We start from the raw sequence: 26,550 nt of genomic DNA, 5'->3' as shown, positions 1-26,550 counted from the left end.
AGCGAGCGCGGTGGGGAACGGGGCCGCGGCAGGTCGGACAAGATAGACGGGGGGGGGGGGGATCCATTTAGACACTTCAAAAAAACAAAAAAAACATTAAAATGTATTCTGTACTGGACTCGGAGCCGACGAAGGGATTTTAAGATCGATGAAATGTGCTCACGCCTGCGCGAGCTCCCTTTTTTTTTTCTTTTTCTTAGGTGCAACACTTCTTGACTCGCGTCCCGTGTTGCTGGGGATTATGTTGTCAAAAATCAAATTATTCATCCGCCGCCGCGAAGAATGTTTTTGTGGGAAAATATCTACTTTGCAGTCGAGCTAAATCTACGCTCGAGTCGTCTCCCTCTGTATCGTCAGCACAGAGGTTGAACTCTGCGCAACACCTTCCTGCAGTGCTTTCTAAAAAAAATAAAAAAATAAAAAAAAAAAATACCGCACAAATCTGCAGAAATTTATACAGTTCGTCTCTACCAGGAATACACAATCGCGCGCATTTCTCGGATCTCTTTTTTGTCTCGCACTCCTCTTCGGCATTCAAAAAGGCATTTGAAACCAGCAGTCAACTCTCCCACGTTCAGCTGAGGCAACAGTTCCCCCCCCCCCCCCCACGAGGACGACACCAGTCAAAAAATTAAACTTCACTCATCTTGCCATTAAAAACAACCTGCAGTATTTGAAGCCGTCAGGTGAAACTCCCCCCCCCCCCACCCCACCCCCCTCCCATAAGCTGCTGAACACAACAGAGCAGATAGAGGGAGTGGAGCAGAAAGATAAAAAAAAAAAAAAAAGGCGCCATCTATTCTGGTGCGCCCTTTCTCTTTGAACCTTCCCTTCGGTGCGCCTCGGAGACGGAAGCTCTCCGCTCCCCTGCGGAGCGACTCCAAGCTCCGCCCTCCCCCCCCCCCCCTTTTTTTTTTTTTTTTTTTTCTCCCCGGGGAGGTTTTTTGCAGAGCGAGACAAACACCTTGGGTTTCTCTGCGGCTGTGTGTTCTCCAAAATTCGCTCCGGGCAACTTTAAATTAATACCTAGCCCTGCCTCCCTCCCCCGTCCCCCCTCCCCCTCTGATAATTACGTATCATCGCCCATGAATGCTATAAACGGGGGGATGTTTAGTGCTCGTGTAATAGGGCTAAACTGCTGCAAAAAAAAAACAACAACAACAACAACGCGCATCACAAAGTACCTCATCCGGCGACGTTGGTAACCGGTGCCGGGGAGCGACGCGCGATCAGATTGCAAAATGAAATGCGGAGAAAGGGTTTTAAAACCGCAGACGCGGACCGCCTCCGTTTGACATCTGACGGTCTGCGACCAGGCGAGGCAACGAGGTAAAACGCTCCAAGAACTGGAATGACAGTAATGTTATATTATGTGCGGCTCAGCTTCAACTCTCTCCGCATCCGTTAGAAAATGCATTATTAGTCTGCATTACAGCTGCTACGCTAAAAATTAAAAAAAAATAAAAATTAAAAAAATTGTTTAACTATGCTAAAACGCCGGCCACGCTTCGGATTGGCTATTACTTGCTGCCTCGTCGGTTGAGGTGGTTAAATCAGCGTTTTTGATTGGTTGGGATCAGGCCAAGAATATCACGGTAAGCCAATCAGATATCGAGTGAGGCGGGTCGTGCTTCTTCTTCTTCTTCTTCAAAAAAAAAAACATAATAGAGGCAAGTGTACTTGCATTGGATACAAGAGACATTCAGGCTAACACGGGTAAAAGATGAGTTAACCACCTCTGTTAACTGTTAACAGGCCATTTCAGCACAGCGGGGAGCCGGCGTGTTAAGATATTCCTCTTTTTTTTTGTTTTTAATGCTCTTGATGTGTTTCACCTGACTGAAGCGACAGCTGGTGACAATTCTCCCTGGCAAAATACAGCACGGAGGGCTTAATGGAGAACAAATGGAGGGCTAAGTGACCAATTAGCCAGTAAGCATTGGTTTCACAAACAAAAACAGATGAATGCTTAACTTCAAAGTCCCAAAAGTAAAGTGTCACAACAGCTTTTCACGGATCACGTAGGAAACGATTGACCTTACCTGATCAGCGAGTCGTTCTCTTTAATGGATCCCCGGGGGGGGGGATCCCAAAGAATCGGTCCGCTTGAGCAAAACTGGACAGACAGTACTGATGGATTGACGTTCAACTCGGTTCCCTCCAAGAATTGAGTGCTTCTTCTGCTTCCCTAAATCACTTCCTGCTTCCTTCTTGAAAAGGAAGCGAGCCGAGGTGTGGAAATATAATCCAACGCCTCGGGGTGCGTGAGCCTTTTTCTTTTTTTTTTTTTTTTTTTTTTTATGCAAGAATTTGTGACTTGTCATAGGACCAAAAGCACAGATGCAAATACTAGTAATTATGGCTCACTTCCACGTAGCTGCTTTGTCTTCAGGGTTGCGGTCTTGTATCTGTTAATGTTATCAGCAACAGCTGTGCTGTGCTGTTCAATGACAAGTCAAAATGTTTGCAAAACAGGCCTGTTTGCTGCTTCCAGAAATTTCACACTTTTCAACACAACAACCCGTCTGTGAATTTCTTGTTTGAAAATGTTATTTTTGTTAGTTTATTATTTAAACTAAGGGCGTATTGTTTTCAGTTATTTAGCCTTGATTGGCTCTTAACCAAATTAAGACTTGATTTTCTGTTTCCCAAATACATATGCTGTTAAAACTATTGTATATTGTCCTTTGTGTCCCTTTTTGAAAAAAAAAAAAAAAATAATAATAAATAAATAAATAAATATATATATACACCTATATACACTTCACAAAAAAAGTAGCCAAGGTAGGTGGTCAATATTGTACAAAAGGTCAGAATTTACAAGACAAACGTTGTAATTTTTACAATAAAAAAAAATCTCTTCTATTCTCAACTATTATCTGGTTGGAATTTTTCTTTGTTTTTTTTGTCAAGGGACCACATGACTTCAGTTTGTATGTTGGACCAACCTTTTCACCGCTGCTGGCAATGTATTAGGCCAAGTGGCCAAGTGGTGACCAAATCAAATTATACTTTACAATTGGATTCAGCAAGAAGGAAATAATCATGATTTCACCCAGATACACCATATTATCGTAAGCGTCTGGACAGGAAGAGACAATGACGTGAATCAGGCCTATTCTTGAAAATGTAAACTTTGTAACCCAAAAGAATATTCGAGTTATTTACTTTTGTCATTTTTTTTTTTTCTTTCTATGAAATGTAAAACCTTTATGTGTACAATAAGTCGACTTCACTAATACAGTAACAACCACATGATACTCCGCTGGCTTCCCGCCCGCAAACATTAATAGGCAGAGACCTCTGTGACAGTAAAAACATTCTGATTTTCAGAGTTTTGTGTATGCGAAGCCCCTCCAACCCACGAAAATCTCTCAACCATCCCATTTGTATTACGTAGGGCAGTTTATTGAACTTGTAAATGAGTTAGGAGTCATTATGCATGACCTTAGTTTTTCTACACTCACAAAACCATAAAAGTTTGAACATTTATAATAATAATTTGCTGCTTCAACATTACATTCAAAGCTGTAAATTGTTATAGCTACATTTTGTTAAAAACACAATATTTACATTAATTGTAATACACAAATTTTATATTTGGCATACTTACATTAATCTCATCATATAATTTACAGGTTCTCAAGTACTGATGAATGTGAATATTTAATCTAAAAAATTCACAACAAATCAAAAAGTAAATCAACCATACAAAAATTAAACATACAAACAATACTGAAGCTACCCACCCACACCCACCGCCCCCCAAAAGAATTGCACAGAATTGAATTAATTAATATTTTATGCCAAAAATTTCCTCTATTTTACAAAACAGTGTGAAATCTGCCTGCCACAGAACACTTAACTTCACTGCAGCAATGCAATATGATGTGGCTGAACTGAGCAACTATTTAGAGCGCAGTCCACTCGCGTCCATCTTCATAATTAAACAGAAAGTAAATCTCAACTGTACAAATATTTGACAATGATTAGTTTGTAAATATTTCTCCAACAGAACATCCGTCCTCGTGTGTTTTAAGGTCACTGCTGACAGTGAAACTCTGTTCTAATTACTGTTTTGTCGAACACAGAGTTCATAATAACAGTACTGGTCATAATGCAGATGAGAAAAAAAACTGTGTTTGTGCTTGTCTACAGTTACATCTGATCAGTAGGTTAGAGATTCATTTGGATTTTTGGGTAAAGTCATTTCAAAATTCTTCCTTAAATATGTCTCTTTATTAACTGAGTGTTTCCGAGCTTCTTGATTTCAGGTCCCAGTTAAAAAAAAAAAAAAAAAAAAAAAAAAGTGTCTTTACAGGACATTGTTCAGTTTCCTTTGGCAAAATACTTTCTAACCCCCCCCCCCCCCCCTCCCCAAAAGACATGTTGTCATGTACATCATGCAGGAGGAATAGGGTGTGTTCACATCAACGGCAATGGCCAATTTCCAATTCTAGTTTCAGTGCATTTAACTGCACCCACCTTTGTCCATGCGTCTGGCTCAGACTCATGAATTCCTTGTTAATGGAGGGGAGCAATTTTTGGTAAGTGGCTGATATTCAAGATTCTAGTGAAATAAGGGCAGGAGAGTGGTGTGGTAAGGTGGTAAATTACCACTGAAAGTCTCTCTAGCTTTTGAATTTAAATGTAACTACATGGAGTTAAATTAGACCCTAAATTGCGGTCATTACTATGCCAAAAATACTTTCACCCCCCAAATAAATAAATAAAAAAAATTGACTGTAAAATCAGGCCAAAAACACAGGTGTAAGAGCAACTTTTTATTTAAATGTATATATTTTTGTTCAAATTTCTCATTATTGTGCCATTGCTTGTGAATATGACTATGGGAACACACCCTTGTCTACTACACTTGACTGAAATGCATACTCGAGGCCTCTAGCACCTTTTTTTGCCATACAGTATACAAATATACTGAGTTGTTAAAAAAAAAAAAAAAAAAAAACGTGCAAGACTCACAGATAAAAGACTCTGTTTCCAATACTTAAGGCAAAAACAATTCTCATATATACCAATATACATATATTTAAGATTACATCTATCAAAACTGTGTTTTTTCTAGATTATTCTGGTAAACATGTATTACGACCGATCGTGATGACCTATTGTATGTACTGGAGCTAAAAGTGCGGAATGACCAAGTCAAAGTCAATGCAATGCCGTCTAGTAAATACAAAAAGAAACGTTCCTTAATAGTTGGTTCAGGTTTTTGACTGCCTGTTAATCTATAGGCCTGTGTCTTTCATTGGAGTGTAGGTCAGGAATGCCAAACTGAAGATCACAAAAAAAAAAAGTGAGTGCCGAGTAGAAAAGTGCAAAATACGCCAGTGTGTTTTTTCTTTTTTTCTTCCTTCCACCTCCTTCCACGAGCCCCTACACCTATAGCTGCGACACCTTCCTGGGCAGAGGCCTCGGTCTGGGGACCCGAGGGTCGGCGGTTCCGTCGAGCTTCATGCTGCCTGTGCGGAGTTGGTGGGGCTTGGGCGGCAGGGCCGGGGGTTCCGTCTGAGGTGGGATGGAGAGGCTGTGGGGCAGCGGCACGGGCCTGCGCGGGTTGTTCCTCTCGTACACGCTGTACGGGGGCGGCGTCTTGTTCTCCCTGCGGATCGGCTCGTCCGAGCTGCTCGAGACGGAGTTTGGCAAGCTGGTGGCGGGGGGGTGCGGGTGGGACGGATGGTCGCCCGCGGGCAGCTCGGTGCCCGAAGCTTCCGACACGCTGCAGCGACTGAGGGAGGAAATGCCGCTGCTGTAGCTGCCGGACAGGACTGGGGAGTTGGAGACCAAGCTGGTGGACTGGCACTCAGTGGGCGACGGGGTGAAAGGTGGCACTGAGGTCTGAGGAGAGAGATGGAAAGACAGGAAATCAGGTGTGAGCTATCGTACGTTTCAGTTGTCCAGAACAATGGTTCACAACCTTCTCGGCTTGTGGCTTCGTTGTTTAAAGAGCGACTTAATGTCTCTCTTGAAAATCTCAAGCAGTCTCTTTGCTTTTTGCCTCAGCGGAGTGATGTTCGAATGTACTCAAGGTTGTGGTGAGTACAGCGCGACGTAACCTCTGGGGTCGAACAGACTTGAGACTTTTAAGAAACAATACTATTTTCGCCTGGCATTATATTTCCGTTATTAGTATTAGCTGTTTCCAGCTTCTAAACTACAAAGGGTCCTCGCTTTTCTTTGTCTTCTGCGAGAGAAATTAACCATCTTTTGAAATTTGAGCTGTTGATTTAAAAAAAAAAAAAGCCTTTAAAATATTTTGTAGCCAACAACAAAATCTGCCTGTTTAGCCTCTCCTCTTGAGTTAACTAAATCTATGAATTCAGAACCTACACAGAACAGGACAGAGATGGGTCTTATAAACCTTTAAAAAAAAAAACATCCACAGTTTTTTCCTTTCCAGAGTAAATTTCTTACACATGGTCAAAATTGTGACTGAGATAACTTGAAAGTTGGGGAGAATTTTTCTTTCAAAGATAAGCGAATTTGAACTTCATTCCGCAGTATGGAGTTACTGTCGGCACGCTTTGCATCGAAAGTGTCGTGAGCCAGCTACGATAAGCATGTCGTGCGCCTCCCCTTTTTCTGCTGTCTCTGACATGGATGCTGACACAGCCGTCCAGCAGCAATAAATAACTTTCAAAAAGTCGAGTCAGTGAACAGATTGGGAGGGCCAGGTTTTTCCACTCCATCAGCCGGCCCTGTGCACCGAGACGAAAAAGCACAATATGGTGCCCCCCCCCCCACACACACACACACACACGCGCGCGGCAGCGCGCACACACGCGCACAAAAATCCGATCAGTCATCAAAATGTTTTTCTGAGCAATTACACCATGCTGCCGTTATATCTGCTGAAACTTAATTGGATCTAGCGGAGTATACAGCCGATCAGCGAGGCTGTATTGTTCATGCTACAGGGGGCATGCACAAAGAGGGGTATCCGTTTGTGCATGCACGAGTGGACTTAAGCTTTTCACATCTGAGCCGACACAATTAAAAACTGTATTTAATACATTGGTGGTTTAAAGCCCTGACCCAGTTTTTTTTTTCCCGGAGAGAGGTGTCTTCTAAATATCTTTTCTACCTTTGGAAATGAGCAAAGGCAGCCCTGTCAGGCTGGCACCGTTGAGTTTATTACGGGTTCACGACTATCCGAGGGTTTGTGGTCTGGTAATGGTACCCCGGCTGCACCGACTGTTCGGTGTGTGTGTGTGTGTGTGTGTGTGTGTGCGTGTGTGTGTGTGTGTGTGTGTGCGTGCGTGCGTGCGTTCGTGTGCCAGGTAATGGGGCCTGCTGGAGGTCCGCGGAGGATCCGTCTCTGACTGTGCCGTGATGGGCAGCTCTTGAGACTTCGCTCCAGGGCTCTTCTATTGCCACGGCGCACACGCGCACAAACAAATGTGGCGACGCGCACACACTTCCCCACACACAAATCTGATTGACAGAGCACGCTGAGTGCCAAGCTGTCACTCATACTTTGGTATCCAGAGTTGTTCTCTCTCACTCTCTCTCTCTCTCTCTCTCTTTCCATTTCACACTCACACACACTCACACACACACACACACACACACACACACACACACACACACACACACACAAAAAACACATTCTCGGTAGTTGTCACATGTAAGAAGACATCACACCTGCAACAAAAGCCGGAAGCTTAGCACTGTTGCTCGTGACAACCACCCCCCCCCCAAAAAAAATAAAAAAAATAACCCAACCCTAACAGTTAGCAGAAGACAAGCCCTGGTTCAGCAGTCTTTCAAAACAACTTTTTACCCTCATTAAGAGCTCACTGAGTGCTTAGTTAACCTTCCCTGGACCTCTTCTGCTACAGCAGGCTGGAAAGTAACTACGAAGAGGCTCATTAACAATAAACAAGAGCTTGGAGACAAAGTGAGAGTAATCAGTTTATGTGTTGATAAATATGAAAAACACTTTGAGGTCACAGATATGAAGAACTCGTTTCAACACATCTGAGTTGAGAGAAGCTGAAGGGAACATTCGGTACAGCACGCAGACACAGTTATGGAAAAGGAAAAAAAAAAAACCCATAACAAATAGAGTTCAATCTTTGAAATCTAAAGTCACTGACAAGTACATGTGGTGAAGCTGAAAGAAAATCCATCTGGTTTTGCATATTTTCGGCAAGCAGGGCAGGTAACATCCTCCCAGAGCTACAATTCAAACGATGACAGTTGGCATCTACCAGGTTTATATTCAGCTAATACGATTAATGCCCTCCAGCCAGTTCCCGTTTTGGGTCCTGTTCGGGACAACCGTGACATAAAAACGGTAAAATCAGCAGCGCCGGTGCAGTTAACAGCTTCCTTGAACAGCGACGTGAAGCCCCCGCAAGTCTTACGGTTGACACCAAGATCGGATAAAGACCCCGGAGATGGCCAGTAAGATGTTAAGCAGTACATGATAAAAAAAAGAAAAAAAAAAAAGGTTTGGAGCTCGTCACTAAAGCAAGGTCGGGCTGCATCAGGGTAAGAAAGTATAAAACAACAAAAAAAAAAAATGAAGAGAGGAAGTGACGAGCAGAAACAGGACCGACCTTTTGCGGTGATCTGGACGTGGGGACGGGGGACTGCGACCTCATGTTTTTAGCCGAGGAGCCTGCTGACAGCCAGATGAGACGGAGAGAGAGAGAGAGAGAAGAAAAGAGGACAAATGCAAATTAGAGGAGTGTTTTCTTCCGTTCAACGAGGATGACACAGCATGAGTCATGCAAACATACAAACGTGGAGCTGAGAGGGCCAGTGGCTTAAAGCATCAATGAATCAAATAAGCGCTGATGTTCTGCAGGTCCTTCAGACCGCCTTAAGGTGTTTCTACATCCAACAGCTGTTACTGCTCTATGCAATGAGGACAGAAATAATACAAAAAAATAAAAATTAAAAAAAAAACACTCCATCTGCTTATTATGCTGCTGGGCAGTGCAATACATCAGCGAACACTGGGGAATAAGTCAAGTCTGTTGCATCTGTAAATAAGTAAATAACTAAAACACAGTTTGAGTTGATGGTGGAGGAAACTGTTGCTGAAATGTAAAGACATGCATTTTTTTTTTTTTTTTTAGGAAGCCGAGAGGGGAAAAAACACGAATCTGAAAATCGACTGGAATTTCAATCGGGATTAGATATTTCCAGCGTGGTTCTCAGCTGAAGTAACACGTGTCATAACAGGACACATCAGCATTTCAAGCTGGTTAGTAGAAAAAACAAAAACAATGCCGCTGTCATCTTCTACATGGCTGATGTTAAGAGCTGCAAGCCAGGAAAAACAGTAGGAAGAAGGTGGTGAGAGCACCAGGTGTCAAAAGTCAGACTGGAAAATTAGTACCATTCATCATCGGAGGATCGACCGCGATCGGCCAGTTTTACCTGAGTACGGTGGCCTAGGAGGGACAGGAGGGCAAAGCAATTTCCCGACAGAGTCGGAGAAGGATGGCGCTTTGACACTGTCTAGGCTCCAACTACTGGGAGTGGGTCTCACTTTACAGCACACAGAGACATCACAAGTCACATGACAAGTTATGGCATGACAACATGGAAACACATTGTACATTTCGAATGAATGGCATCATGACTGACAATATATTGAGTATGACAAGTGGATTGGCGGCAATGCTGGTCTCCCAACAAATGTATTCAGAATTCATGAATGCACACGGAAGGATTCACTTCTGACGCACACACAAAATATTTATCGTTTCAAACATATGTAATTAAAACACACACACACACACACACACACACACACACACACACACACACACACACACACACACACACAGTGAATTTCACCAAATAAAAGCAGTTTGTAAATGCTTCAACAGTTCAACTTCAACAGTTAGAATTTAAATGTAAAAACATCCCAAAATATTTTTGATGAAACATTTTTGTTTGTTTTTTAAATCAGAATGTATTTGTGGATTTCAATTACATCAGTTTGAAACAATATATATTTGTGTGTGTTTCAGAAATAAATGTATGAATCCTTCTGTGTGTATTTATGAATTATGAGACTGATTTGGCCCCATAAATGTAGGACGATACCAGCGGTAGAGACAAATCCATTACTTTGGAGATTATGAAAGCTTCAATCACCTGCTTGTGATGAGTGAACTGTTTCTCCCAAAGTTGGAACAGTTTGGATTATTGCATGTCACGGATTTATTCATTTTTTTATTTTTGTTTAAATCAGAGCTGTTCTCAATAAGTTTGAAGTGGCTGTGACTGAGTTGAAATAATGTGAATGCTGTCGAACACGTCAGGCATTAAATCCTCAATCAAATGACATCTGCTGTGTTGTTTGTTGACTGTCAGTCAAAGTGGATTAAAAAAAAAAAAAAAAAAAAAAAAAAAAAAATTGGGGGGGGGGGGGATTGTTTTAAAATTATATGTAAAATGTTTTTTTAAACTTTGATTACTGCTTATTTAGTGATTGAATAATATTAATGTTACAGAGAAGAACTATTTTTAAAGCCGAGTTTTCATAAGCAGGTTCAAAATGTCAATAATCACAATATCACACTTTCAAGCCTTTTCTATTCTAATATCTTCTGTCGTGCCTGAGACTATTTCAAAGTTGGACCAGTGACAGCAGAGTGTTACATAACTTTGGGAACTGCGACAATGCACCTCCACTGATGTTTGTTGCTGATTGAAGGTCAAAGTTCCTTTTTTTTGACTCAGAGCAGCTCGGGAGAGTGCAGCCCGCTGGGAACTTTGGCATCTGAAATGAGCTTTAGTCTTTTAACAGTGACAACCTGTTTCAGTTGTTTGACTATTAATAATTTGAGTCTTGTTTTATCCAGGAAAACCTAAAGACATTTTCGTGTCAATTTTTTTTTTTTTTTTTTTTTGTCTAGCATTTTACATTTTCTTCCACTTCCTGAGGTTTGTTATCGTCTTTGATGTTGAATGTTTCCCGGCTCCCTACTTATGTCCCACCTGCTACTCAAGTGTAAAGTGGTATTTTTTTTTTTTAGTGGTGGCGGATGCTTTTCACGGATCAGGAGCACGTCATTCAGTTGTGGTATTTCTCTTGTTCTGTGCAATGCGACAATTGCGCATTTAGCGGGAAAGCACGGTGATCGTTTCCCCTGGTTGTGTTTCTATTCGGTTCCATTCCTTTATAGAACAAAGGGATGCAGTTGAAAAACTTCATCCAACTCTGGTTAGAAAACTCAAGACTGTTCTTTGTTCTAGAGATTTATAGGTCTCATTCAATTGAAACTTTTAGCTCTCAAGATGCTCCTTTTAGTCTTGAAGCTAATTCAAGTGCAGACGTGACTTTAAAAAGGAAAAAGTCATCAAACACTAGCACGGTGATTACTCAGGTCGCATAAAGTTGATAAAGTTGTGGTTACTTCATGCCTCTGGACTCAGCTACCAAACAAAGCTTTTTTTTGTTTTTCTTTATTGTTATGTTTTATTGTATGCATTGCATTTAAACAACACTATCTTGGAGTTATTATTAGAGGTTTTGTGAATCGCAGGTTTTGTGCAAACTCTTGCACCTTTTATTTACTGCTATGTGTCACCACATTATTGGAGAATATGTCTTGTCTCATTGCATTATTCACAGATCACACTTGAATCGCATGGAGAGGCGTGTGTTTGTGCGCGAGACACGAGGAAGTCATCACAGCCAACACGCTGCACTCTTTATTCGAAGGTGTCTTTTCCGCCATCGCCCCATAATTAATTTGTAAACTGTTCTGAAAGACGGAGGAAAATGCATTTTTTTTTTTTTTTTTTTTTTTTTTTTTTTAAGTATTCTCAAATCACCACAAGGAGTGTTGTTTCAGATTTCTTGTCTCGATTCACTGGAATATTTTTTCCAAGAAAGTGCAGCGTATCTTCCCCCTGATGATGCAGAGTAAAAACTTAAACTAATAGACACGCATCCATACGAGCGAATGTCGCACGCGGAATAGTACTCGCCCTTTTATTACTCTTTTAGGATGAAGGATGATAAAAAAAAAAAAAAGAAAAAGAAAAAAAAAAAAGCTTTAATCATTGTGTGTGTATGCTTTGTCGTATCTGTGTGTGTGTGTGTGTGTCCTGAGGAGCTGCCTGAAGCAGCTGTGTGAAAACCAGATGCCTCCAGTCAAGTCTGCCGTCAAACTGTCGCGCACGTCTGGGTGAGATGACCGCAACCCTGGACGGCGAGTAACAAGAGAGGCTGCCTCTCACTGCCGCAGCAGCGGCAGCGGCGCTGCGTCGCTGCTGCTCCACTGAAGAGAGCTTTTTTTTCTTCAGGAATTATATTTAATGGACACATGCTGGGGGGACTTGAGAATAAACGGTCTTTTAATTAACAGAAAGAAACTCAAATAACAGTAAATATAATGCGCTTTTCCTTAGAATGCGCTCGATAAAAGTGAACGCTGGCAATATTATTTTACTGGAGGGCATTTCCTGGAGTGTATTCTGAGAGTCCTTAGTGGATGGTCCTCTGAGCATTTAAGTAGAGGCCATTAAAAAAAAAAAAAAAAAAAAAAAAGGCTAATGTTTTTTACCTTTATCTGGCGCGGAGAGGTTGGGGTCACTCCTTGGTAAAGTGGTGTCACCTATCTGATGAGCCGGGGCTCTCTGCACAGAAAAAACGTTACTGTCAAAGACACACAGCGTGGAAGTGTGTATTATACATATAACACATATAAATACCAGCTAGAAAGAAGAATATTAGCATACTGAACGGTAAAAATAAATATAACGAGACACGCATAACAACAGAGTCGGGGAAAAGGACCGCGGAGTGTGTTTTGACCTTTATGTCCAGCAGGGGTGGGGAAATTGCAGAAGTGTGCAACCGCTCCTCTCTCCATCCTCAAAAATGTATAAATAAGGTAGGTAATTCTTCTCCTCTTCTTCTAATTACAGTAAGGAATACCAGTCATCGATGGTTCTAATAATCAATATTCCAATTAGCAGGTAATAGCAGGCGATTCATTGTTGTCAGGTTGAAAACAATTGTGAGACTCTCTCACATCGATTCCTCTTTAGACTTCAAATGATTCAACACAAACAGGGGAAGAAAAAAAAAAAACAACAACAAAAAAAAACGGTTGAACTGTGCCGAAAGCACCGGCGCTGACCGCAAGAGATGAATGGCCTTGAAAAGCAAACACATTTTTCCGTCACTGCGGATGGAGTGTATGATTGTGTTACATACCGTCCTTCAGCAACAGAAGGAACAGCAATATCATGTTGTTCTTGTCGGCTCTTGTTAGCTTCCTGTGCCGGAGCGTTTTTTGTTTTTGTTTTGTGTTTTTTTTTTTTTTTTTTAACAAGAACGAGGCAGAGCTCGACTGTCTAACTTTAATAAAACATCAGTAACACGAGCTGCTCTTGAAAAACTGCACTTCTCAGCTGCAAAAGGCCCTTAAGGCGTGTGCATTTTTTTTTTTTTTTGTTTTTTTTTTTTTGGACACAAGTCACCCATTGAGATATATTGTACATTAACAAAGGTGACCTTGTTTTCTACCCCGGTGTGCACCTTACGGGCGGCTGCAGTGCCGGACAAATATAGACCTGCTTCTTATTGGGTCTTTTTTTTTTTTTTTTTTTTTTTTCAAATCCCGCGACCGCGCGCTTAGACGACGTGTGGAGCAGCGAGCACGACCGAAGGTAAAAACGACGATCTGCAAGGGCAGCAAACGAGGGGGGGGGGGGGGGGGGGGGGGGGGGGGGAAATGACTGCTCTCCCCTTCCGCGTTTTCCATGTCGGTGGAATCTTTGCGTTTTCATTTTTTATGATATCCACCAAATTACTTAACATGGAGACTCTGTTTACATAAACCGTGGCCGACGCTACAGCGTCGCGGTTGGAAACAAACCCCAGCACCGCGGTTGCGGTGTTCATGCGAAATTGTTGCCGAATTCAAAAGCGATGTGATTTAACCCGCAGATTATGTTATCGGTTTTTGTCGACACTGTAATCCGTAGCTTTAGTGATGCATGAAACAGGCTCTCAGGGTTGGTGACTGGGTGTCTTTTGCTGAAATTCCCCCGCAGGCATTGTAATTAAGTTCTCACCTTGTGTTTTTATGTAAGCACAGTCTTATATCGCTGACATTTTATTAAAGAGCTGCAAACATACCGCATGTTCATGTTTGTGCGACTGAGCTTTGAAACGTTTTGAGTTTCATACCCGTTGAAGCCAGCATTTGTTCAGTTTACCTGTGACTCTGTTGTTAGGTATGCTAAAAGTACGACACACGTGAAACAAAAGCATTTGATTTTAAATGCCGAATTGGATATTTTTTCTAGGATCCAAACTCAAAAAACACTACATGTAAAATTGAACACATATTTACATAAATGAACAGTTGTACCGTGTCCTTACACGCTTACAATGCCACATAATCATTATTTTTCTTCACTTTTAAATTCACATTTCTGTTGAATAATCTATAAAACTACTTATGCGAGAGCCAAACGTTGTGCGGCGATGAATCCGTATTAAGAGATCAGACTCATCTTTCCCTTTGCATATAAAGGTGCATTTGGTTTCGTAGAAAAGCGAGGCCCCGGACGCGACAATTCAATTCCAACCTACACTGGAACACAAGGTATCAGGAAATATGCGCTGCGTGTACCGCTGTGCCATTTATACAGGTCATATTGCCTCGGCCTTCGCCGTGTGTGCGTAGATGAATGTGCTCACCTGCGCGGGGGTCGAGGGGGTTGGGGAAGATGGCGCTGACCGGTCTCTCCCGCGGAGACAGGCAGGCATTTTCTCTGGAATGCTTGTGTTTCTCTGCCATTTGAGGCGAACCTGCGACGGGATGGTGTGGGATGTTAAGAGCTGTTGCACGCGCTGCGCGCGCACAGTCACAGAAGAACATGTGCTAACACGTAAGGGACCGAACAAGAGCGAGGTGTTAGGCTTATTACCCACAAATACAGGCAATCAGGAAAGGCCAATCTCTCTTTCTCCCTCCAAGCCTCTCCTCTGTTCTTTCAGCCTCACTGGCTCCACAACATGATAAATGGCCCAGCCCCTCCTTCGCACGCACACACACACACACACACACACACACACACACACACACACACACACACACACACACACCCTCCTCACTCCCTCACCTCCTCTTACACTGGACAACAGAGACATGTGCTACAGCTCGACACAGCAATATATGTAACGCACCAACAGAGATAAACACAAAAGCCCCCCCCCCCCCCACACACACACACACACAACACCCACGCGAATCCTTTATTTTTAACAGCACTTCTCCACAGCTACTGCAGCCACTGCATAGATTTTGATCCATTTGTGAATGTGATAGCACTTGGAAGGCTATCATATGAGCATGAGATACCCATCGCTGGCTCTCATTCAGATAACAGCACAGTGGCAATAATTCTCAACAGGCTTTATGAGTAGACAGAGGGCACTTTTATAAGGGCGCCGCCCGCTGTCAACGGCCTGCCAAAGGGGAGTGTATACCCTTCCATAAACGTCTTCATATATTCTTACTTTTTATGACCGGGATCAGGCAGAAACACATTTACACGTTCGAACACATCCAGATAAGAGTCGGGGAAGGCATTACACATTCACACCGCGCTGAAGAGGAGGCTGGGATGGCCGGGGCGGACCCCGACAAGAGATTGTGTTGAGGTTCCGAGAGGGATACTCTGCACAGCCGTAATCATGCCTTGCTCCGTCTTGCATTTTCACTGGCCCCGTGTTTCTTTCAGCACGATTTATCTCGGCCGATTTAATTTTTTTTATCCGGGCCGATTTTGTATTCTCTCTATTTTCCAGTCTCTCACTTTTTTTTATTCAATCCTCCCTGTTTGTTGTTCTCGTCTCATACACCTCCCCTGCATGTATCCCTAGCTGTCACCTAACCCTCGCCGACCTCACCAGACAGGATGCCGAGGTGGTTTGAGAGAACATTGTGTCGCTGAAAGGTTGGAGGTTCAGTCTGTCCGGCTGGACCTCTATCTGCTCCTTCAGTGTGACTCAGTCTGGATTGAAACATCAGCTTAAAGCCTGCAGTGTATAACGTAGTAAAATGTTACACACTGCCGGCTTTGTGGAGAAATTCGTGTGGCAGAGTGGCGGGCTCACCTCTGGCACTGGAGGGAGCTGAGCTGGTGACGTTGGGCGAGGCAGAATGGTTGGAGCTGAGGCTCGAGGTAGACGGACTGGGCTGTAGGGGGAAAAGATAACAACAATTAGTATCATCGTCACCAGAATATCATTAACACGAGCAATTAATATAGTCTGCAGAGTACAGCCTTCATCTACAGATCTCATCAACAAATGTCCCACGAGTTCAGCTGATATTGTCTATGCTCCGCTGTTAGTTTACTAAGTTGAGTTGGGTCAAAGCTGTACATGTTTTTTGAGTTGGATGCTTTGTTGTTGGAATGTTTGTCTGTTTTTAAAAACTGCTAATTAGAGCCTGACTGATGTATCAGCTGGCTGATTTTAATCGGCCAATATTGGCCTATAACAGAAATATTGGTAACGTATATATTTTGGCCGATACGAAAACTCGTTTTCATAATGTAGAAAAGATTTTCCAGATCAATTAGAAGTTGTTCTATTTTGAGGTGGTTTTTTTTTTAATAGTAATTAAAAATTATTATTCCCAGTGAGGTTTACTGTTTCAGTGCACTGATGTCAATGTGGACAATAAACTTTAAAATATCCGTCCTCCATTACGCATTTGAGGGATTATTGCCAAAAAATAATTGTTTATTCATAGAGTATGTACAAATATTAATATCTTCCAATAGGGACATTTTTACTTTTTTTAGTCCCTAATATTGGTATCGGTCCAAAATAATAAAAAAAACAGCATTGTTCGGGCTCTACTGCTAGTACTATAAAAGGTCCTGGCATGAAGATGAACGATGTGGCTTGATAATATTTGAAAACTTGAAGACAATATTGTAAAAACAATCCTTTTACAAGGCCCAGCAGGGGATACAACTGAAACTATGAAAAGATGTCTGTAATTTGTAAATTGGACACAGTAGAACATCCATCTTTACCTTTCAGTAAATTGTACTTGATCTGTTTCAAAACTAATTCTGTAATAGGTTCAGTCATATCCCTGACAGCATTTTTCCTCATCTTTTTCTCTTCTTCCTGTTATTCCCGGCCTGCCAGGTGCGGCAGACAGCTTGCCAGCAGTTGTCGGCACCTTTCTGAATTGGCCGAATCGAGTTAAGATTAGACTCGAGCGGGCTCCCTGGACGGAGCACACAAAGCGCTGTGTCCTTATTTGATATAATCATGACAATTTGCTTGGCCGGATGACACTCTGAAGGAGCAAGAGAGGAAGATAGAGGGAAGAGGGTCAGAGGAGAGAAGTAATGAGGGTGGAACAGACTGAAGAGGGGATTAAAAAAGGAGTGCAATGAAATCTGGAAGGAGCGGGATGCTGGAGGGGAGGGGAGGGGGTGGGCAGACACAATCTGCTACCTTAAGAGCCTTTGCGTGGGAGTGTGGCAAGGCATAAGAGGTTGCAAGCATGTGTGTAATAACACTACCTGCATGTTGAAGACTTCATCCGAGCTCTCCGATTGCCCTGTGATGTTACTGACTTCGTTGGAGGCTTGAGACGACAGAGAGGATGAAGAGTAACGGTTCACTGCAGGGTAGCTGAGCAGGCTGCGGGTGAGAAGGAGACAAGGAGAGATCGTTATGGTGGTTTTAAAAGAGGGGAATGAAGTTATGTTTCATACGCTGTGGGAGATCTCACTCACTGAAAATTCCAAGCGAGCAGCATTAAGGCCAATAAAAAGGCAGACAGGCGGGGAAAAAGACAAACAGAGACAGAAAATGTCAGATCAGAAGATAATTGATGCACCAATCACAGCATTTCACCCAGCGACCAAAAAGGTAACAGCAGAAAAGAAAGAGGAATTGGGCTTTTTTTTTTTTTTTTTTTAGTGAAGGTTAAACCAGAAGACTACCGAAAAAAAAAAAAAAAAAGGATAACTTGGTTTTGTGCTGTAAAACAGAGTAAAAAAAAAGAAGAAAAGAAATCAAAACTCAACAAGAAAAAACACAAAATGTCACTGGGAGATTGAGGTGATGTGCGTGTCTCCATTTTTCTGTGTGGCTGCGGCCCCTGGGATCAGACCGTGGAGGCAGAATGTCGCAGGTAGACAAGAGTGGCAGGGCCACTGAGCACATCAAAAAAAAAACACGCGCGCACACACACACACACACACACACACACACACACACACACACACACACACACACACACACACAAACACCCACAGTCTGCCTGCCGGCTCAACAGCAGCCACACAGAAATATCCCTGCGGGTGCCAGCCAGCTGCCCCCATTTATTGTGTGCCCACATCGACAGGTAAAGAAGTGAAGGTAGAAGAGAGAAAAGGCACAGAGCGTGGCGTCCGAGGTGAGGTGGAGACACGAAAAGGAAAAAAAAAAAAAAAGCAAGTTCCAGACAAAGGTCTAGAGTGAAGGGGAGCACACCAGGAGACAGTAAAAGCAGGTGAGACAAAAATGAAGGAACATTATTTTTTTTTTGATTTTTTTTTTTTTGGTGGGGGTGGGGGGGGTTTCCGATCTCTAACATAAGAAGATACATTCACATTGAAAGGCAAGCTAGTTAAATCAGTTGAAAACTAAAGGAAGACAGACACAGTCATACAAATAAAGTACAAGAATATAAGAAAAGAGGCAAAATTGAGTAAAAAAAAAAACAACAAAAAATAGGGCATCACCTGCGCCTGGCAACCCCTCTGCCTCCGTCTGGGCTGATGATGCTCGGCACAGAGTTCCTGCATGTTCGTGGGCTGCCGTTGGTGAAGTGCACTGGGCTTGCACGCACATAAGCTGGAAACTCCTGGGGTTTTAAATTAGTAAAGACGAAGTGCACATCATTAAATGATACAGATTTGCATAAATAACAATTTCCCTTGTGGGATCAATAAAGGATATCTATCTGTCTGTCTGAATGCTCCTCGGTGCCAGCGTGAGGTATGTAAATAAAATATGCAATAAGCAGATGACAGAAGTTTGTTTAATGAGACGTGGCTTTCCCTTTTTAAAGGGTTCATTTACTCAGAAGTCTAAACACAGCGGTCGCTTCCTGTTGTCACGTACAGTGTGTGCTTCCATTAAGACTTGAGGAATCCAGTGTATCGTTTGAGGAAAATAACACAAGATGTATGCATACACACAAGTAACACTGCTTTAATCTTCCTTCCACATAGCTGACATCATTAATTAAATGAACCTCTGTTTAACATCATTGATTTACAAATGTGCAGCTTTAGAGATGCTTTATATAAGACGTGCTGAGACGTGACAGTCCGAGGCCTACCTGTATGCCCAGACTGGATTTCATGAGGTGAAACTGGTCCACTAACTTCTTGTGGAGTGGCCTCATGTCTTGGGGGACAAACTTCTCGTGCACGGCGAGGCCATATTCCAGTATATGTGCCTGCAAGACGCAAATCAAAATTCATCTTATTTATCAATTATTATTTTATCTGGTGCAAGTTGAAAAATCATTGAAAATCATTTGTCCCAGATTTAATTGCTTACAATGAGTCTGCAAATTGACACATTAACTGTAATACACATTATACTTTCACGATATTATTTTTTACTTCTTCACAAGAACTACTTGTCAAATCAAAAATGATGAATCATATCAGTATAATCAGGCTCATGTCCCTTGATGCGTAAAACCGTCGATATCGCCGTATATGTTGTTTGATATGATTTTTTTAAATTTTTTATTTACAGAACATAATGCAGAAAAACATCCTTGGGGGGATACAAAAACTGTTCTATTCGTGTGTATTTATAGTTTCTCATTAAATTCCCACTGAAGTTCACTGTTTCAATGCAATGTTGTTATTTATTGTGGACAATAAAGTGTATTGTTAAACTGTGAAGTAGCCTCCATCTATGATATATCTTCGTCAAAAGTGTTTGATAAACACATTTGGTCAATATGTCAATATTGTAATTTTTTTTACAATTTCATTTTGGTATCGGCCCCAAAAATCAAAGTTGAGGCTCAGAAGTTAGTTTTTCTTTTTTAAGGGGATCAACCTTGATTTGGTCTCTACATTTAAAACCCATCCTGAGCTCAATACTCCACCTAAATGTGTTCGCTGGTGTTTTCGTCTCCTATTTCTTACCTGTTCAAACATGAGCTCTCTCAGTTGCCCGATCTTCTCACCATCCTCGGGGTGATTCATAATGTAGTCCTTCACGAAAAAGGCCTGCACGGAGACAAAATGCACAACATCTGTGATGCATTCACCGGCAGCTGAAGCAGGAGGCTCTCTGCACTGCAGTATAACCTGAATCCCAGCTGGCCTGACACACTGAATTAGTGTTCACACGTCTATTTGTTGAGTCCTGAAAAACATTCAGGAAAACCGAGCAAATACACAAACAGAGCGAGCCAACATCCAACTCAAATGGGTATCTAACACTCCTGTCCGGGGTGTTTTGATTTTAATATTAGAGTCAGGGACAGAAATAAAAGAACATATTGGTTAAAAATAGTGAAAGAAAAAAAAACTGCACCAAATAGATGTTAGTGAAATCAAAGGGCTGATTTTACTTTGATTTAAGAGACAATTTAGTCTCCGATTTTTAAAAGCTTTTTTTTTTTTTTTTTTTTCATATCACTTTCAGTCATGTCACTGCCTCCTGTTACAGATCATGTCTCCTTAGACACCTCATACTTCTTGATTTCGGCTTACAAACAGTCCTCTCTATTCACTTTCAAAAACATTTTCCTAAAAAAAAAATAAAAAAAAAAAAATCTCAAAGCAGAGACAGATAAGATGAAAAATGCCCCGGTCTGCTTTGAATGATGATAACTGCTTTTGCCGTATTCATGCATTTAATGCCGGGTCCTTGTTGTTTGCAATGCCATCATCACTTGTGATGTGTCTGCAGATTATGGTAAATCCTTTCCAATCTGCATCAGAGTACACAAAGAGGAGAGACGATGAAACCGATGAAAGAACCCAGCTCACAATCTGTTTCAAATCTACCCCAGAAGAAAACACACTCATGCACACACACACACACGCACACACACACACACACACACACACACACACACACACACACACACACACACACACACACACACACACACAAGGAACCTAAAGGGGAGTTCACAAAACAAAAATCAGCATGGTTCCTCTCTCAAGGACACAGCTGTCTATCTGCAAAGAGACCGTTAGAGAAAAGATGCTTAAGGCGGCTTCAAACATGTGTGCGCACACGCACACACACACACACACACACACACACACATACTCCTGTCAAAGAAAACATGAGACTATGAATCCTCTATGAAACTAGTAATTAGTCCAGACAAACATCCTCAGATGGCAATCTTCATCAAGATAGAATATAATAATATCTGCGTATCACGTTCCTCTCTCTCTATTAAACTGTGTAAGAAATTTAAACTATACACACTCTTTATAATCAAAAATGTAACGGTGCTAAAGTAGTAATTCGTACGAGAAAAGTACTACGTTTCAACAGGAAATTCCATAAAATAAATAAAAAAAAAAAAAAAAAGGCAGCAGAAATAATCAATAATCTTCAGCATTTGATGGAAATTTCTCGTCGGGCTGCGAGGAGTGAGACCTCGCAATGAAGTGGCTCAGTTAATCATTAGAAAAGTCCAATTAGAGATGGACCGCTGAGGGGAGGGGGGAAAATAAATCAGACAGCATTTCCCCTCAAGGGTTTCAACTCAAACTCGAGCAATAAATCTGAATATTAATAATGACAATTTCGCCTTCATTTGTAGCCGAGCAAACTGCCACAGCTGTCAATCGGCATTACGCGGGAAAAATTCATAGATTTATACGCGTCGGGTGCTGCGTGATATATATCCTGCAAAGAAAAATGAGGCTTGATCGCGGTGGCTGCGCCAAAGAAAAAGCCCCATCTGTGTCCAGCTCGCGCAAAATAATCGAAGCGAGTGTCACTTTTTATTGTGTATGATGTGAAATAACAAATTAAAAATAACTGAAAGCAGTTGGTGGTCAATTTTTAACCAGAGAAACATCATTTATATGCATAGAAATATACACATAACACTGCCAGCAGTGTGTAAATGTTGAAAATCCCTCCTTACGCTATCAAAATAATACAAAGTAATGGCACTAAGGGTGGAGAGCACTTCAGTGACCCTCACTTTTGTGGATTTAACAGGATCCTACAAACCTCAATAAGCTACTTCTGCACAGAGGCATGCTCTTTACTCACAGGCATACAGTATAAGCCCCCCACCCCACCCTCCCTCCACGAACACACAGGCATGTATGCACTCCCCCCCCATGCATGCTCACAGCGGTTGCTATGCGACACAGAGCAAGTCGCTCTGAGTCAGTTTGTAAAGGATAAAAAACATGTTCTTTAGCAGGTTTTTCATTGTCTTGCTCTTCACTTGTTCTCGTGGTTTAGAAATTGCAAAAGCACTTGGAAAAGCAGTAGTAGATACAAATGCTTGCCAGTGAGATTGGTCCTGCTTATGATTTCTCTTTCAATCTGTGCATCTCTCTGTTACCACTTCAGTGCATCATATAGCAGCTGCATAAACACTCCCATGTCATTCATTTGGCTATTATTATCCATTTATCTCTCTCTACGCCGTCCTCCCCTTCCTCTCGACCTGGCCCCTCTTTCTGCCCACATCCATCCTTTCCTTTCATCCATCCATCCTTCTATTCAATGACTGAAGACCCCCCCCATCCATCCACCCGTTCTTACATTATCCATCTCCTCTTCCTGCTTCCAGCCCCCCCCCCCCCCCACACACACACACCTCGCTCGCCACTCATCTATCCATTCGCTCAAACCTTCACCCAGCCATTCATGCGTCCATCCATCCATCTGTTCATCCGCTCCTCCCTCTGCAAAACGCTGCCTGTCTATACATCTTTCCTCACTTAAACCCACCTTCATGCATCATTAGGCAATCCATATGTCATCGGCTCTCACTCCTGCCTCGGTCTCTAAAACACTCCAACCTTATCCTCCATCGAGCCATCCATACCTCTTGGTAGCGGGCCAGCCCCCCGTTGACAGCGGCGTCGATGACCCCGTTGAGGCACATGGTGAGGGGGTTGATGTTCTGCATCTGCCGGCTCTGACACTGGGTGATCAATGTCCGTAATTGTAAGTTCTTGTTCTCAATCACCTCGATGGCGTTCTCCAGCGGGCTTACCTCCACCTGCGAACGGGTGGGATGCAGAAACAGTTTCCGGTTTAATGGCTTTTCTTGTGGAGCTCCAAAGGGAAAATAAATCTCAGTTTGTGCTTATAGACTACACATTTTTTTATAAGGTGCACAGTAGTTAATAGTCATGCTGCTTTTGGCCTGGGTTTTTTTTTTTTTTTTCAATATTTATGTTGTTAATGTGGTTTTTGGAATTTAGTTTTCATGCTGTGTGTTCTTTTACGATCGTAAGGTGTTTAAGCACCCTTATCACGTGGGGATTTTACACTTAAAATGTAATAGTATTGAATGAAATAAAAAATGCTATTGAGGTGCATTATGGTCTCACAAAATAAGCAGCAGTTTGAACCATATTCGATTTAACAAATCAGGATATTTCAGCTTCTGATTCTTTGATTTAGACCATTTCTAACCGGTTTCCTGACTTTGTTGAAGTGCAACGCTAAATTGCTGTCGTACACCTTTGATTCCAAGACTTTATCAATTCAGAAAGCTTTTCATACCAAAAAAAAGGATTCACGAATCTTACAAGGAAATGGTTCTTGCTTAAGGTATTAAAGACGTCCGCATATTTTCATTTCTTTTAAGAATACATCAGTCTACATTTCTGTCATTTACATTCTTCCACCTTGAAATCTGAACCAGAATTTTGAAGAATGGTGGATGTGTTATTATGGAAGAACATATTTAAAATCGTCACTAACTCATTTTGTCATAAAACATTTAAGCTGATGGGGTTAACTTTTTTTTTTAGCAGCAGTTTATCTACACATCCAGCAGACATGGAGCAATATTGGCTTACATTTGTTTCTCTCTACTTGACATCCAAAATTGACTCTGCTTTTGGTCCCGACCAATTCCTGAGGGAAATATCAGCCTCTTTAGCAGCAAAGTGCTCCTCTATGTTCACCAGACGGTTGTTAACTGTGCCGGTGTGCTGTTTAGTGCCTGGGAGTTAACGCAAAGGGGTTTTTAGAGCTTTTTTTCCCCTGAAAACTGCCGTCTTCTTCTGTCCATGTTGAGACCAAACTAAAACTGTAAAGTTACAGGCTGTAAAAACCAAAATGATTAACTGAAAGATGCTCAAATGCAGCATAGAACTGAGGGCACCTGCAGAGGTGGGTGACCATTGTCTAATGTGCATACACGTAGCAATTGACTAACTATTACATCACTTTAGCAGCTTATTTGTATAAACTATGGACATATAATTAGTATATGGTCACTTTCACCCACACTTATGGATGCACAAAATTGCTCTTCCTTCCTGCATTTATTTTTCTCTCTTTCTCTGTATCACACAAAGCCTAATCCTTATGCTAATGGAGCTTTTGCCAGTTCCACATTTTATGTGCTATTGCACCGCACAACCATCATGGAGTAACACTGGGTTCCCAATCTGCAATTTCACACCACGCTCTGCAGCTGTGAGTGAAATAATATGTGTTTAGACCGTCAGAGAAAGACGCTGGGTTACGTTTTGCATACGCTGGACAAAGCAGCATTTAAAGATCTGCCCACTCCTCAGAAATCTGAATGAGAAGATCCACGACAAAAAGCTTTTCAGAGGATTTACGTGGCACACAGTATAGCAATGGACTCGTATCAAATATGATAGTGATTCCAGGCCAAAAACACTGACTAAGTGTTGGCGAAAAAAAATTCCCAATGCAAAAAAAAATCCATTCTAAAAATTGGACACGTTGGCAATCAAAGCAACGCAATTAGATTTTTTTTTTTTTTAGCACGGAATCCAGTCTATCCAATGGAGACCATTAAATGTCCAATAGCCACAAACCTATGACCTAGGTCAGTATTGTTGTTCAATGTAATGACTTGGATCAATACTTGGGTATTGGCTGGAGGTGCTCTAAATTGCGACCTGCAAAATAAAAGGTATTACAGTGTCCCTTGTGTGGGATGGCTGTGTTGTAGTTACGTCTTCATGCTTATTTCATCCGAGGTGCTCGCACACTCACCAGCTCTCTCTTCTCCACTTCGAACCAGCGCGAGATGCCTGGGAGACTCTGGACCAGAGTCAGGGTTGTCCTCTCCACCCACAGACTCTGCATTTAACACACAGTACATTCATGAGAATTAGTTGATTGCTGAAAAAAAAACAAAAAAAATCCATAACTACTTATGCCTAATGCACACATGCACTTTGTCTCTGGCAGCCGGCGCGCAATTTAATTACGATACATAGTTTGAAGAAAACATGATAAGCACACCTACTGCCAAGCACCCACTTTTAGGCGTAGGTCAGATGTCATGCCTTATATCTCATATCATCATTCATGTTCCACCACTTATGCTGTCAGGCAGCATGCTTGTCAACATGCCAGCATCTCGCAAGGTCAATCTGACAGCACGTAAACTATGGAAACTCTGCTATTCACTGCAGGCTATTAACATAATACATTTGCACTACAGTGGAGCACCTACGATATTGCTTGTTGTAAACATGTCAAGAAACGTGAAAGATGGAAAGCTGTTAAATCGGATTTTTTTTTTTGTTGGTGTAGTGCATATTTACTATTAACAGCTTCTCCAATGTAAGGGTCTGCTTGTTTCCTGTGACAGTAATGCAATTTGAACTGCTGGTCAGCCATGACGAAGCATTTAAAGATGTTACATTGGGCTCTGAGAACTTGTGATGGGTGCTTTTCACAAATTTCTGTCCTTTTATAGATTAATGACTCAATTTTGTCACCTAGAAGCTTTATCTTATCTTCATTTGTCAACTGGTGTTTCCAATCTAAAAGTGAAAGCGCTTTCACTTTCTAAAATAACCGTGCTAAGTGTTCTGTACTGCACACACAGAAGTGCTTTGAGCTAAATGCTCATAACGGCATCTTAGCATGACCAACTGTCCACTAACACTCAGACTTAAGCAGGTGGAGCAACTCGCATAGAGAAGGAGGACATGATGGAGCTGGAGGACATGATGGAGCTGCCATTTCAGACCCGCTCAACACACCCTGAACCCAAAAACTGATAAGAAGCAGTTCAATGGTCTAACTCCACAATTCAGTCTTTTCACATGTTTTCAGCAAGAGTTTATATGCAAATCTTCTGAATTTCCTTTACAAAATCTTTGAACTAAAATACTGGAAGACATCATTCGTCTTAACCCCGGCAACTTTTGTTTTATTCTTTCCCAGTATCTGGAAGGTTTGTGACCACCATGGGGAGATTTTCTGCTGGGGCTGACCAGGCACATGAGGATCAGGGTGCTGCTACGGTACAGCTTATTTTACTTGAA

General features: G+C 41.9%; 1 protein-coding gene across 1 annotated transcript in view; it reads right to left on the bottom strand.

Annotated features, from left to right (window-relative positions):
* Positions 1–3,157: 3,157 nt before the first annotated feature.
* Positions 3,158–26,550, bottom strand: part of dock4b (dedicator of cytokinesis 4b) — a 121,981-nt gene continuing 98,588 nt past the window's right edge. The window contains exons 42-53 of the mRNA XM_069156988.1: positions 25,265–25,351; positions 23,103–23,279; positions 20,206–20,289; positions 19,377–19,496; positions 18,775–18,896; positions 17,566–17,686; positions 16,133–16,214; positions 14,625–14,821; positions 12,561–12,711; positions 9,415–9,525; positions 8,586–8,650; positions 3,158–5,859 (exon numbers count right to left, since the gene is read on the bottom strand). Coding sequence (XP_069013089.1) covers positions 5,404–5,859; positions 8,586–8,650; positions 9,415–9,525; positions 12,561–12,711; positions 14,625–14,821; positions 16,133–16,214; positions 17,566–17,686; positions 18,775–18,896; positions 19,377–19,496; positions 20,206–20,289; positions 23,103–23,279; positions 25,265–25,351 — 1,773 coding nt within the window. The 3' untranslated portion in view covers positions 3,158–5,403. The remainder of the gene's footprint in view (positions 5,860–8,585; positions 8,651–9,414; positions 9,526–12,560; positions 12,712–14,624; positions 14,822–16,132; positions 16,215–17,565; positions 17,687–18,774; positions 18,897–19,376; positions 19,497–20,205; positions 20,290–23,102; positions 23,280–25,264; positions 25,352–26,550) is intronic.

The sequence above is a fragment of the Embiotoca jacksoni genome, unplaced genomic scaffold, assembly GCF_022577435.1.
Source record: "Embiotoca jacksoni isolate LCO1_2020_lvr unplaced genomic scaffold, fEmbJac1.0.p SCAF_21, whole genome shotgun sequence".
NCBI lineage: Eukaryota > Metazoa > Chordata > Actinopteri > Embiotocidae > Embiotoca > Embiotoca jacksoni.
This window is presented reverse-complemented; position numbering and strand designations above follow the sequence as displayed.